Below are 14,178 nucleotides of genomic sequence, written 5' to 3'. Positions count from 1 at the left end.
GTGTTTCTGTAAATTCCTGGTCTATATTATTCTTGTCTCAGACTGGAGGGTGGTTAGGGGGAGGTGTAACACGGTGAAGGGTATTAAGGAGGGCGTGTGCTGTAATGAGCGCTGGTGTTATACGTAACGAATGAATTGTTGAACACTGCATCAAAAACTAATAGTGTCGGGGCGCCTGGGTGGCTCAGTGGGTTAAGCCACTGCCTTCAGCTCAGGTCATGATCTCAGGGTCCTGGGATCGAGTCCCACAGCAGGCTCTCTGCTCTGCAGAAAGACTGCTTCCTCCTCTCTCTCTCTGCCTGCCTCTCTGCCTACTTGTGATCTTTCTCTGTCAAATAAATAAATTCTTGAGACGCCTGGGTGGCTCAGTTGGTGAAGCAACTGCCTTCGGCTCAGGTTGTGATCCCGGAATCCCGGGATCGAGTCCCGCATCAGGCTCCCAGCTCCATGGGGAGTCTGCTTCTCCCTCTGACCTCCTCGCTCATGCTCTCTCACTGTCTCTCTCTCTCAAGTAAATAAATAAAATCTTTAAAAAAATAATAATAATTAAATAAATAAATAAATTCTTAAAATAAAAAACAGTGTATTTACTATACAGTGACTAACTGAACATAATTAAAAGAAAGAAAGGAAGGAAGGAAAGAAGGAAGGAAGTTAGTTTGCTGATTAGTTTGCTGGGACTCTGATTAGATTGCTTTGTCCCTGTTGCAGCAACAGGTCACTTACCCTGCGGTATCTGAGAATCTCCATCACTGGCTGACAGCAGTGGGGGGCTTTCAGAGGAAGCCCACACCATCTGCTTGGGGCTCCAGTCAGAAGGGTAGCGTCCAGTTGCCACCACTGCCTGAGTAATGGCAGAAAATTCTATAGGTTCTTCATGTGAAACAGAGAAAGAGATGGGATTGGAAAGCAAAATGACCCTCATGTAACTGATAAGCATTTAACTGAGCACCTACTGAACATTAGGAATGGTGCAGAAGGCCCAGGATATGCAAACACGGACAATGGTTGCTGCCCTCTGGAAGTTTGGTTTGATAAGAAAATTGATGCAAAACAGTAAAAGAATTGCTTTCATGAAATGCATGAAAATTCAGGGGTACCATTCTATAGAGAGAATTTCTGAAGGTCTTTGGAAGTTACCTGCACAAGGGTGCAAACACTGGTTTCTTTTTCTTATTTTTTTTAAGATTTTTTTTTTTTTTTTTTTGACTGAGAGAGAGGTCACAAGTAGGCAGAGAGGCAGGCAGAAAGAGGAGGGGCAGGGAAGCAGGCTCCCTGCTGAGCAGAGAGCATGATGCGGAGCTCAATCCCAGGACCCAGAGATCATGACCTGAGCCAAAGGCAGAAGCTTAACCCACTGAGCCACTCAGGCACCCCCAAACACCGATTTCTACCTAAGATGGGCAACTCATGGTCCTTGAGGCAAACAATGAATCTGGTGGAAACCCAGAATTCCAATTCACAGTTGATTATAACTTATATTCATATCATCTTCGTGTAATTTTGAGCTTCACTGTATCTCCAAGAGACAAAAGCAGTGATCATCCCATTTATAACTGAGAACATGAAGGTTCAGAAAATATAGCAGTCTTGACCAAAATTATATTTTTGATGTCCTGGAGTGGGGACTGGAGCCAGTATTTCCATGTTACTTGTCATTGCACTGAGCTAAGTTGCAGAAACCAGGACAATAATCTAAGGAATCCCGTTTAATTACAAAGGAGATAAGAGGAAGACGTTCATATTAAAACCTGGAAAATGTGATGGTTTTAAGTTATGTCCGCTTGGCATGTTAGATGCCTGGTAACTGTAGCTATTGTTAAACATCCATCATCACTTTCTAAACACCAGGCACTGCTGTCTGGAGGATCCAGTGGAGAGGATGCTTTGTTTGTGATCATGTAAAACAGCAAACACATTTTCTTTCCCCAGCTTATTCAAAAATTGACGGATGTTGCTGAAGAATGTCAGAATAATCAGCTGAAGAAGCTCAAAGAAATCTGTGAGAAGTAAGCCTGCATTATCGTTCCAGTAGCCCTGTGTCTACCGATGTGTTGCACAAAATCTGCTATTTATTTACCTTTTCCCCCCCTCTTACTTCTGTTTTGACTTCAGAGAGAAGAAGGAGTTAAAGAAGAAGATGGACAAAAAAAGGCAGGAGAAGATAACAGAAGCTAAATCCAAAGACAAAAGTCAAATGGAAGAGTAAGGAGAAAGAACCCCTTCTCCCCTACCTATCTCCTGGATTTATTTTATTCAGTTCAAGATAGTTTTTTTTTAAGATTTTATTTATTTGACAGACAGATATCACAAGTTGGCAGAGAGAGAGAGAGGGAAGCAGGCTCCTCACTAAGCAGAGAGCCCAAAGCGGGGCTTGATCCCAGGACCCCAAGATCATGACCCGAGCCGAAGGCGGAGGCTTCAACCCACTGAGCCACCCAGGCACCCCCAGGATAACAACTTCTTAACCACCTAAAGACCCATCTGTGAAATTTCTCCTCTAATTAACCTTTCCAAAGTTCCCTTTTGTAAAGTTTTTAACATATGGAAAACATAGAGCAGTTCAGCAAAGATCTAAGGTGCACCCAGGGATCTTTCAGATAAAGATGGATTGAAGAGTTGTCCTTAGGGGGGAAAAAAAAACAATCCTCAGTTCCCATGCTGTCCGGCCACATTCCCAGCATTTAGCAAAAACAGAGCTTGCTTGTCCATGGGCCGAGCCTGCCTTCTGTCCAGAGCTAGCAGGCTGTATCTTTCTTGCAGCAGCAATGAGAATGTAGAAAGTTCTGGAAACTTTCATCTGACAGTCCCAGGTGCACCTATATGTTGATGCTGAATGATGTCATATAATGATCTAGTTCTCATTTGCTCTTAGGGAAAAGACAGAGATGATCCGATCATACATCCAAGAGGTGGTGCAGTACATCAAGAGGGTACGTCAGTTAATCTCTCTGTTTTGCCAACCACATATGAATGTGTGAGGCTCTGAAGGGAAATGCTGAACCTGGTATCCGTTTATCACCAGCACCTGGGAGAGCTGCTTTACAGAGCAGTTGTTCTGTAATCAGTGTTTCTGCAAGTTTAATTGCAAACCTATAGATAAAAAGGGTCATTGAAAAATAGATGTCAAGAATCCTTTCCAAAGACAGGAGCCCAGAAGTATAAGGTCAGTAGGAGAGCCCCCAAAAGAATGGGTAGTTGTCATCACTGCGAGGAAAGATGGCCACCTCCAAAGGCACTTCTCTGTTTTTTAAGTTGATATTACAGAAATTTTCAAACATTAACAAAAATGTGAATTTTTACTAAAACTACATAATTTATAGATCACCCCCACCTGGACGCTGTGTCCCCATCACCCAGGACCAACATTTACCAACAGTCTCCTGCACTTGTAAGGACAGTTCTTGCTCAGGATATGAAATAATTCAATGTATGCCATAGATCTGAAAAGCTTTCAGTTTTTTTCTGAAAACATTCCTTTACACATTTAGATCAAAATGACTTTCTTTGTAACTTTCTTGTAGTTAGAAGAGGCCCAAAGTAAACGGCAAGAAAAACTTGTAGAGAAACACAAGGAGATACGTCAACAGATCCTGGACGAAAAGCCCAAGGTAAACTGAACCAAGTAATAACACGCAATAACTTCATTTTCTTTCTGTTCAATTAAAATAAGATCTCTGTAAGTCATGTACCTTGCACACGGTCTTTCAGAGCTGTTCCTACAGCGTAAACTCCTGTATCTTCCTCAACCATGGTGAAAATCTTTCCAGCGATATTCAGTACACATTTATCATCTACTGGTGAGCTTTACACAGTGCAAATGCTCAAACCTAGATCCTGACATCTTGGTTGCAGTTGGTCTGCAGTGTGGTTCAGATGTCTTTAAAGTACTTTCCCTCTCTCCCTGCCAGAATAGAGAGAATTAGTGGAATTAACCAGGCCTCTTCGGTTCTGATAAAATATTGTAATGGCGGACTCTGTCCAGCAGAGGACGCTCTGTACCAAAATCACCCTGGTTTTTAGCCAACAAAATGCTCTCATAAACCAGAAAAAGAAAAAAAAAAGAACAAATCTTCCCCCTACCCCTATATAGTAGTATATTGTGGCTCCTCTTTAAAATTACCTTATCCTTATTTTTCCGTCAAAATCAACTGTTTTTCATTAATATTAAATTTACACAAACTGATCATCTATAAATCAAATACTTGTAGGTTGGCAAACAGCATCTTGATTTTAGATCATTACACACATTTTGATTCATCACTGAATATTTGTCTGTGAAAAAATGTGCTTTTCAGTTTTATTTTTCTATGCACGGTTAAAAATATCTACTCTAAAAGGTATTGCTGTTCCATACAAGTACTCTATGAACCTGCAAAGTTTAAATGCTGTTTTCATTTCATTGTATAGTCCATTCATCAATTTACTGCTTACAGAATTTTTTGTGGCTCATTCTAAATATATCTTTACAGTTATTTCTGCTCTTCTCCTTTTGTATTTATTAGACAGGAGATTTATTTAATATTTTTAACTCCTGAAGTTTTTAGGCCTGGAAATATAGATGAAGCAGTAATGAAAATCTGAGAATTGATAATTACTTAAACATGCTGCTAATTTTTATGTCTTTATGTAAACATGCAATTTGAATATTCTTAGCCATCATTTTGAGTTGATTATGCATTAGTAATAAGTTTTAGGATAATTTCAGAAATTGCTATATTTTCCATTTAGGATTGATCTTTCAAAATGTTTGGAGCAAAAGATTCAGGTCTAGCTGGAATTTAAGAAACACATTAACACCTTAATAATCAGTCCCAGGTGATATATTCACATATATACATTTTTAATCCATGCTGTCTAAAGTCACATGTCATTACTTTGTACACTGACATAATATACCCTGGTTATGACTGCTATCTCATTAACCAGTTTTTGTATTTGAAAGAAATATATGTCTTCTGAGATATTGTTGTTCCCACAGAGTTTTATTTTACTTTGTTTTTGTTTGTAGTCTAAAATCGTCAGCTACTTGTCTCACAGATACAATGCAATCACATATGTGTTTTGATTATATAACTCACTATAAAAAAAAAAAACCCTACAAATAGATTCTGTTACTGCACTAGGTTATCATGATTAAATCAGCTTTGGTAGGTGTTAAAGCACCTGTAAACTTCTGCACTTAGTATGACTACACATTAGAAGAATAAGTGTTGGGCAGCTTATCAGTCAAGGTGCATTCTGTAGCAGTTTTACAGAAAACCCAATTAAAACTGGCTTATATAATAATAAACTTAGTAAGTCATATTATTGAAAGTTCAGACATGTCACAGTTTGAGGATTGGTTAATCTAACAGCTCACCAACCTCATCAAGAGTCCAGGTATTTTCAGAATCTCTACCATGCCATCTCACTTTGTTGCCTTTCATGCCTGAGCTATAAACCTATAGTCACAAGATGGCTGCCATAGCTCCATGCATCACAACATTACATAAAACCATTCAAAGGCAATGTCTTCATCTTACAGAATTAAGGAAAACTTTCCTAAATCTTCCTGATACCCTTTTCCCCATTGGCTAAGTTTGTGCCATATACCCATTCCTAAACCAATCACAGGCAGGTGGGTGTCATTTGCATGTCATTGGTTTAGTGCAATTAAGGCTCACTCAAAAGGGTGAAGAGAAGTCCAGCTTCTCCTCAGTATCATAGTCAACAGGCACCTGAACAAAACTGATGTTTTGTTATCAAAGAAATAGAAATAGCAATTAGGTAGATAATTAACAGTGTGTGCCACTACCATATTTATACGAATTTCCCATTTCTTCTTTTTTTTTGGTCCTTAGCAAGAGGTCTGAAGTGTTTCTATAAATTTATAGTAGTTCTTTTGCCTTCATTTGTGTTTTGTTTTATTTGTAAAATTCTGGGCCTGTCTGTACATGATCAGTTTAGTCTGCCCCAATATAGCTAATAATCAGAATCAGTGGTGCTATGGACTGAATTGTGTCCTCCCAGAATTCTCATGTTGAATCTCTAACCCCCAAAGTCATAGTATATGGAGAAGAGGCCTTTTTGAGGTATTAAGTTTATTGATTCTATTTTTATTTTTTCATTTTTATTGATGTATAGTTAATATACAGTGTTTATATTAGTTTTAGGTGTACAATATAATGATTCAACAACTTATACATTACTTAATGTTCATCATGATAAATGTACTCTTAATCCCCTTCACCTATTTCTTCCATCCCTCCACCCACCTCCCCTCTGGCTACCACCAGTTTGTAATCTGTATTTAAAGTCTGTATTTTTTTGTCTCTTCTTTTTTTTTTTTTTTAATTTGTTTTGTTTCTTAAATTCTACATATGAGTGAAATCGTATGGTATTTGTCTTTCTCTGTCTGCCTTATTTCACTCAGCATAATACCCTCTAGCTCCATCCATGGTATTGCAAATGGCCAGATCTCGTTCTTTTTTATGGCTGAGTAATATTCCATTATATAAATATACTTAAATTTTTTAACCCATTCATCTATGGATGGACACTCAGGTTTCTTCCATATCTTGGCTATTTTAAATAATGCTACAGTAAACATAGGGGTGCAGGTACTTTTTCAAATTAGTGCTTTTGTTTTCTTTGGGTAAATACTCAGTAGTGGATATACTGGAGACGCCATACTGTTTTCCTCAGGGGCTGTACCAATCTGCATTCCTACCAACCGTGCTTGGGGGTTCCTTTTTTCCACAACCTCATCAGCATTGATTTCTGTTTCCTTCATTTTTTACTAAATAAGAACAACAGTGATATCTCTCTGCTTTTCATCCACATTGCCCTTACTACAATTTTGTGTCTAGATTTGAAGGTTGCCCTTGGAGATTTTTGGTTTCATGTCAAATGAAAGCATTTATTAAGAGATACTCTTCAAGGCTTAAGAAATGTTGTGCTTTAGGGGCACCTTGGTGGCTCAGTCGGTTAAAGCCTCTGCCTTTGGCTCAGGTCATGATCCCAGGGTCTTGGGATCGAGCCCCACATTGGGCTCTTTGCTCAGCAGGGAGCCTGCTTCCCCCTCTCTCTCTGCCAGCCTCTCTGCCTGCTTGTGACTTCTGTCTGTCAAATAAATAAATAAAATATTTAAAAAAAAGAAACATTGTGCTTTAGAACTATGACTTTAACAGTAACATAAGAAATCATGACAGTTAATATTGTAGGACACCCTGGCTAATCAAAGGAAATGTCTGTGATAAGAAGGAACAATAATAAACAGTGAAATGAATAAGATAAAATGTAGGTTATGTGGAGAAAGCACAAAGCACAGGGAAGCAAATATAGGCAAGTGAAAGTCCAGACCGGCATAGCATTCATCCACACTCCTGTAACTGTTGGATGTGGACCAGAAATAGGATAGCACTGGCTTTGAAATAATCCCTCTTCACATCCAGTATCAGAATGGCCTTTTAAGGCTAGACAAAGATATGAGGGAAATTAACAAAAGCAGAAACAATAAAGAAAGAACAGTAACTCAAGGGAATGAGACCAACCAGCAGTATTTATAAAAGGTTAACTGAGTCGGTTGCATTCAGTCAGAAATATGAGAAAATGGAATGGTTTCATGACATCTAGAAATTTATGAGCTGTTCCATCACTGAATGTTGGACAAAGAAATTGAGTTGACTCTATAGTAGGTAATATTAAAGATAATTACAATCTTTCTATAAAGAGGAAAGCATGACAAACTTTGCCAGAGATTACTGAGGGGAGTAGAGTTCTTTCTTCAAGTATTGTGAGCTGCAATGAGCAGTTTTATACCTTGAAAACAGTAATGGCCAATCTTTTGCCTACAGCAAGTAGATACACTACATGGCATCATATGTCTTCCCATTTGTTAATTTCTTTCACCAACATGTCATATATAATCACTTAGTTTCTCTTTGTCCACTTATTCTAACTAATGTAATAACGTGTTTAATGTTCCTAACCTCCTCCAAAACAGGGAGGAAGCTATTTTTACACGCCTCTATTTTCCTAGTATTACTATTTTGAGCTGTTCTGAACCACAATTACAAGCTGCAGAGTTTTCTAAGCCTTTGATAACCAAACAACTCCTTGAAAATTGAACAAGTGTTTTTTTAACAAAAGAAATTTGAAAATCCAATTGCTGAAAGACAACAGCTCTTCAAAGACAAGGAGTTCTGGCTGGATGTAGAGAGAACTACATATGAAGATTAATCCAAAGTGTAACCTTCTAACCTTTTACTCCATCATGGGCTTATGATCTGTAAGTATCAACTCAAGTTCCTAAAATTGTTACCATCCTCCAATAGAACAGTTGGAAGACAATGGGCATCAGTCAAGACCATTTCATTTCCACACTGGGACCAAGGACTTCCATTCTACTGTCACATATTTGGTAGAGAACCAAATTTGGCCAGACACAGTGTGAAAATTTATTTTGGAATGTCCAACTTTGTGGCATGCACTAGGCCTTTTTCATATATAGATTATTTTTTCCCCCACTAAAAAAGAGATCAATGAGTCTATTCCTTTTGCATGTAATTCTTGAGGGCATTGGGAAAAATGGGAGTAGGTGATTTCTGAAAGAGGCAACTCAATATGATGTAGAATTACACTATGCGTTCCTGTACATAAGTCCTTCTGAAATTTCTTAAGTTACAAAGAGCAGTAGACATCCTTGAAAGAGAATACCCAGTTCCTTTTCAGTTAAGTTCTACAATCTGAAGAAATGTTCAGTTGCGTGTATCCTAGCAGTGAAATATTTAATTCAGTCCCTGAGGGTATGCTATTTTCAGCTTTGTTCAAGGTATGTCTTTTTATGAAATCTATAGCTGCAGAGTCCTTAAGATGGATGCAATAAACCCTACTAATTATATAGGTGACATAATTGGTTTCCTTGGGATTTCCATCTCTGGGTTTGCCAAGACCATTAGGAAAAGTATGTATGTGTACAAAGGGTGACAGAAGCAACTGACAACCCAGCTGCCAGTAGAGAGAAACCATACCTTCTATGGTCACATCCAACTCTGAACTGATTGATTATAAAAAGGACACTCTGCCTTTCTCCTGAACACTTTGAAAAGATTTATTTAGCATGTTGAAGCAACATTAATCAGAGTTGCTCCAAATCTGCTGCAAATATTCCAATGTATATTGATCACTTTGCAGTCACTCGTTCTCATTACAAGAAGAATCATCTTTTGAGAGGACTTTTTAATGAACCATCTCCATAACCTCATAAAACAGTCAATAAATCTGGAATTTACTCTTTCTCTGACACTTAATTTGTCTTTGATACTTCTTAGAACACAGGTTTTCTTTTTTAAATTGAGCTCATCAATAAGAGAGAATTTCAGGAAGCTTTAGGGCATTTTAATTTATAGCGAAAGAACATTTCATCGTGTGGCCTACTGGCTCTTATTTTTTTCCTCTACCAGGGGAATACAGACTGATTTTCCTCATTTCCCTGACACCTTTGAATGAGCAGGATGAGTGACTCATCCCTCTGAGTGAAGTTTGTCTTGTCAGATCTACCACTGAGCCCTGAGACAGAACTCTCAATGAAGTGATTTCAGTCCTGCCTTCCCAGTGTTCAGGGAGAAAGAGACTAGGGCATTTAAAGTAAAAGCTTCTTCCTTACATAATTCATTTGTGTGTTCCCTGATCCTTTGCAACTTGACGGGGGAAATGTGGATCCTCCTTGCCATCATCCATTGGACCTCCTCAACAAAGCCAGACCACAGAGTGCAAATTGGCTGCCTGTTGACTATGTTTTGCTCATTGTCAAGACTTGGTAGGCCCAACCAATGGTTTGTTTTTTGTGTGTGTTTTTTTTTTCCTGTGGAAGAAACTTTTTTTTCCCCCCATTGGTATCAGTGTGAATAACTGCCTTTTAAAAAATGTGGTTATTCATTATTTTCCTGGATGTAAAGCTAGGATACATTGACTCTTCTGGGTAATGCTAGAACATTAGAACAGTTTGACTCTGTCTCCTCCTGATTTATTTTTGAAATTTATTAATGATTCTGTACACATCTCTAAACAAATAAGACATTCTTATGCTATGTTATACTGTCAGTGTTGATTTAGACTTATCTACATGTTCACAAGATTTTTTGTTCAGCATTCTATCTTGTGTCTCATACTGTCCATTTGGGACCATTATTTTCTGCATCCTTTAGAAGTTCCTTTTTATAGTCTACCAATGACAAACTCTTTGGGGGTTTTGGTTTTGTTTTCATTTTTGTCTGAGAATAAATATGTCTTTATTTTACCTTCATTCTGGAAGAATACTTTGACTGGGTATAAAATTTTAGGCTGACAGTTTTTTTCTTTTGGCACACTGAAGATAAAATTCCCCTGTCCTCTGCTTTCTCTTATTATGGAGAAGCTGTTAGTCTTAGTGTAATTCTTTAATAATAGCTTGTATTTTTCCTCCTTTTCTTGCATTTAGGATTTTTTTGTGTGTGTTTGTTCTTTGCAGTTTTTCTAAAATGTCTCTAAATATGTATTTGAGGTGGCTGGATGGATAATTTTCCTCACTTCTATAGAAACTCAGCCATCATGTCAGCAAAAATGGCTTCCATTATTTACATATAAAAAAATGGACCTTTACTCCATCAACTTAGTCTTGTAACTATTTTCAGTATTTTCCATCTTTTCAATTCTCTGTGCTACCCAGTGGACAATATTTCTCTGACCCTTTTTCTAATTCACCCAAAATTTGTTTACACTGCTCTTCTACTTTTCTACTGGGTTTTTAATCCTAGCTTTTGTGTTCTATTTGATCCCATAAGTGCTATTTGGTTTATTTTAAAATCTATAATCTGTATGTTTCACTTACTGTAGGGAAAATTTCCCCTAAGATTCCTCATTCTGTACAGGGCACAGGCTTTGAGTTGTGGCCCCACCATATCAGGCTTTCAAAAGATGGTTTCAATTTCCAGCATTAGCAAAAGCCCATCAGAGCATAAGTGGCTTCTCTGTCTATGTTTGAGGTTCTGCAGTGTGGGCCTGATCACTCTTTAAATTTTTGTGGTTCTTAGGTTCTTTGAAGAAAATATTTTCAATCTTCAATTCTAGCTTTTTTAGTTGTTTTCAGTGAGAAGAATGGTCCAAGTAACGTAATCAGGAATAGAAAATCCCTACATGGTCTTTCTAATATGTTTAAATTCATTAATACCTGTATTAATTGGAGTTCACCTAGAGAAGCAGAACCTGCAAAAGATTGAGTCTTTACCACGGAGCCAAACACACACACACACATACCTGGACCAGGAGTCAGAGCAACTAAAGAAAGGCCCAAAGAGAAGGGAAAGTAATCCCAGATCCCATTCAACATATCTGCAAAAACATGTACGTGTTATAGATGGCCTCCTCAGCCCTCCACCTCTCAGGATAGCTCACCTTACCTCGAAAGGGAACTCTGGGAAATGTAGTTCAGCCTAGGCAAGTCAGCATATTACAAAATCCTCATGCTATTATTTAATACTTGGAAATCTTCTTAATAGTTTTGAGGCACCTGGGTGGCTCAGTAATTTAAGGTCCTGCCTTTAGCTCAAGTCTTAATCCCAGGGTCCTGGGTTCAAGCTCCACGTTGGGCTCCATCTTCAGTGGGGAGCCTATTTCTGAACCTTCTCCTCCCAGTTCCTCCTCTCTCTCGCTATCTCTTTCTCTCTCTCAAATAAATACATAAAATCTTTAGGAATAAAAATAAATAATTTCTCTTTAATATTAGATTATATAAGGGTATCTGGCTGACTCAGTCAGTGGAACATGTGACTCGATCTCAGGGCTGTGAGTTCAAGCCCTACATTGGGTATAGAGATTACTTAAAAATAAAACTTTAAAAAAAATTAGATTATGTAATTACAGAGAGCCAACCTGCAAACAAATCTCTAGGGCAGAGAAGGGGCTCCCCTCAGGCCTGCATGGCATTCCCCAGGCTGCCTCATGGATTCCTGTTATTCATTAGCCCCTGTAAGGCAACTGGGTTTGAGACTTAAACAAAATTGAAATGGAGATTCACGTGGTTTCGTTGATTCCTCCTCCTTTTCTCTACCCCATTAACGAATTCTTTCCCCTTTCTTTGTCCTTACTTTCCTAAAGATGAGGAAATGTGGGAATGCCGTGATGGGCTTATAGTTTGGAGGGAGGGTATCCAAAGAGAATACTCATCACTTACTAGAGCAGAGAGTGTATGTGTTGATGGGGTTCAAAGTCTTCCCAGCAAGAACTGAGATCAACATCACGAATAAGATTGACCTTAACAAAAGAGTTCACACAACCCTGGATGGCCCACAAAACCTTTTGGGTTCACTTCTACTCTGTGTGCCTATCATTGAGCATGAATTTTGCCAATAGTAATTAGATGATTTGACCCAAATGTATCTCTAGTTTGTTTTTAAAGCCATGCTTTGGTATAACCACAATAATAAAAAGAGTCAAACTTGCACCCCTTAAATACTATTTAAGGCAAGGAATGGAAAAATTTAATTACCTCAGGTACCACTACCTGATTTTACCATGGCCCTCAACATTTTTAGGGGAAGGATGGCAAATTCAAACCACAAGAAATATGTACCTGGAGAATGTCTAAAAAGGAGATGTCCTGGTGATTTGAAACATTTGATGAAGTAGCATGTGGAGACCAGAGAAAAAGCTATTGCAGGAGGAAAAATGCATGACCAGTGAGCCGAAAAATGCTAAAGGAAATTTCAGTTCATAATGGGAAAAGCAGTTTCTAAAAGCAAGAGTCACATTCTCTGTTTCCCATGTATTCTGCCTAAGGTCGAATTAATGTAGTAAACCTACCCCTTGGAGTCCCGGAGTCTTCTACATTTATTATAATCATTTGCTGAGGATAATCTTTGAATTTGGTGAGGAGGTCTTTGAGTTTGTAGCTGAAACCTAGGTTCAAGTAGTATTTCCATATTCCAAAGAGTTTTATGTTTCAAAAAGTTTTATTAATAGGGTTGGAATTAATTTCTGCTAATGTTTGTGAGGGGAGAATAAACAGTTCATGATGTTTCTGACAGTTTGCATACATTCTCCACTACAAACTCTCTGTGACCATCACAGACACACATGTACACAGTCATTCACACACAAACAACTTTATACAATTGGGGAGAAGCTTACTATGTTTAACTATTTCGGCATCAAAATGGATTTTGCCCTCCAGAATTAAACTAGCATAGGAGAAATCCTGTCTCAGATAGTGGTCAGCAGCATGTATATGGTTTTGGTGACGTGGAGAAAATAGGAAATATGTTGTCTTCTAGCTTTGGCTGGAAAGGGTTTTGTTGTTGTTGTTGTTGTTGTTGTTGTTTTTCCTTTGAATCTCACTTTTTTTTTTTCTAAGTAGTTCTTAGATTTTAGGAAATACATAATGAGCTGTTGCAATTCTTTAATTGATTATCAGGACTTCCTTCTAGGTGAGATCACAAATACTGCAGGACTTGCAAAATGCGATGAAAGGGTTAGGACATCTTTATAATTGTTAAGGAACCAATTGCAGCACCATTACCCCAGTCAAAGCCACCATCCTTTCTCAACTGGATTTCTCAATAACCTGCTAAATGGTCTTCCCACTTCCACATGTGCCCACTCACAACTCCCAACAGGGCAGACAGAGTCATCTTTTTTTTTTTTTTTTTTTTTTTTTTTTTAGTTCACCTACAGTAAAATCTCATTTCTTTTTTTTGTGTGTTTATTTTGTTCTGCTTTGGAGGAGGTTTCTAAAAGGTGGGGAAGAGCCCATGGATTGTTCAGGAATTTTCTTGGGCATTTGTTGCTGGCCAACATGGCGCCTTCAGTCGATTCTTGGTGTAAAGCATATGCACTCATAAAGATCAGGGCACATCTGTGTCATTGACTGGCATCTGAGGCTCCTAGGCAAGCTCCTGTTAAGTAACAGGCTTTCACTTGTTGAGCTGAATGCCCTAACCTCCATAAAGAAAGGCTTCTAGAAGCAGAAAGTCTGCTGCCTCGCCACAGGTTTCCTCCCTTTCCCACTTGTTTTGGATTTAGGCCAGGTGAACTGGAAGCAGGAATGAAGGTGTTACCCAGCGGTTGCTGTCTTGATTTCTCAATAACCTGCTAAATGGTCTTCCCACTTCCACATGTGCCCACTCACAACTCCCAACAGGGCAGACAGAGTCATCTTTT

At 38.4% G+C, this 14,178-nt stretch overlaps 1 protein-coding gene across 3 annotated transcripts in view; it reads left to right on the top strand.

Moving 5' to 3' along the window:
• PLCB1 (phospholipase C beta 1) overlaps positions 1 to 14,178 on the top strand; it is a 679,879-nt gene that overhangs the window by 590,532 nt on the left and 75,169 nt on the right. For all 3 annotated transcript variants that reach the window (XM_059406554.1, XM_059406556.1, XM_059406555.1), the window contains exons 28-31: positions 1,933 to 2,009; positions 2,116 to 2,205; positions 2,876 to 2,933; positions 3,525 to 3,611. In XM_059406554.1, the coding sequence (XP_059262537.1) occupies positions 1,933 to 2,009; positions 2,116 to 2,205; positions 2,876 to 2,933; positions 3,525 to 3,611 (312 nt within the window). The remainder of the gene's footprint in view (positions 1 to 1,932; positions 2,010 to 2,115; positions 2,206 to 2,875; positions 2,934 to 3,524; positions 3,612 to 14,178) is intronic.

This window comes from Mustela nigripes, chromosome 7 (assembly GCF_022355385.1).
Source record: "Mustela nigripes isolate SB6536 chromosome 7, MUSNIG.SB6536, whole genome shotgun sequence".
NCBI classification, from domain to species: Eukaryota; Metazoa; Chordata; class Mammalia; order Carnivora; family Mustelidae; genus Mustela; species Mustela nigripes.
This window is presented reverse-complemented; position numbering and strand designations above follow the sequence as displayed.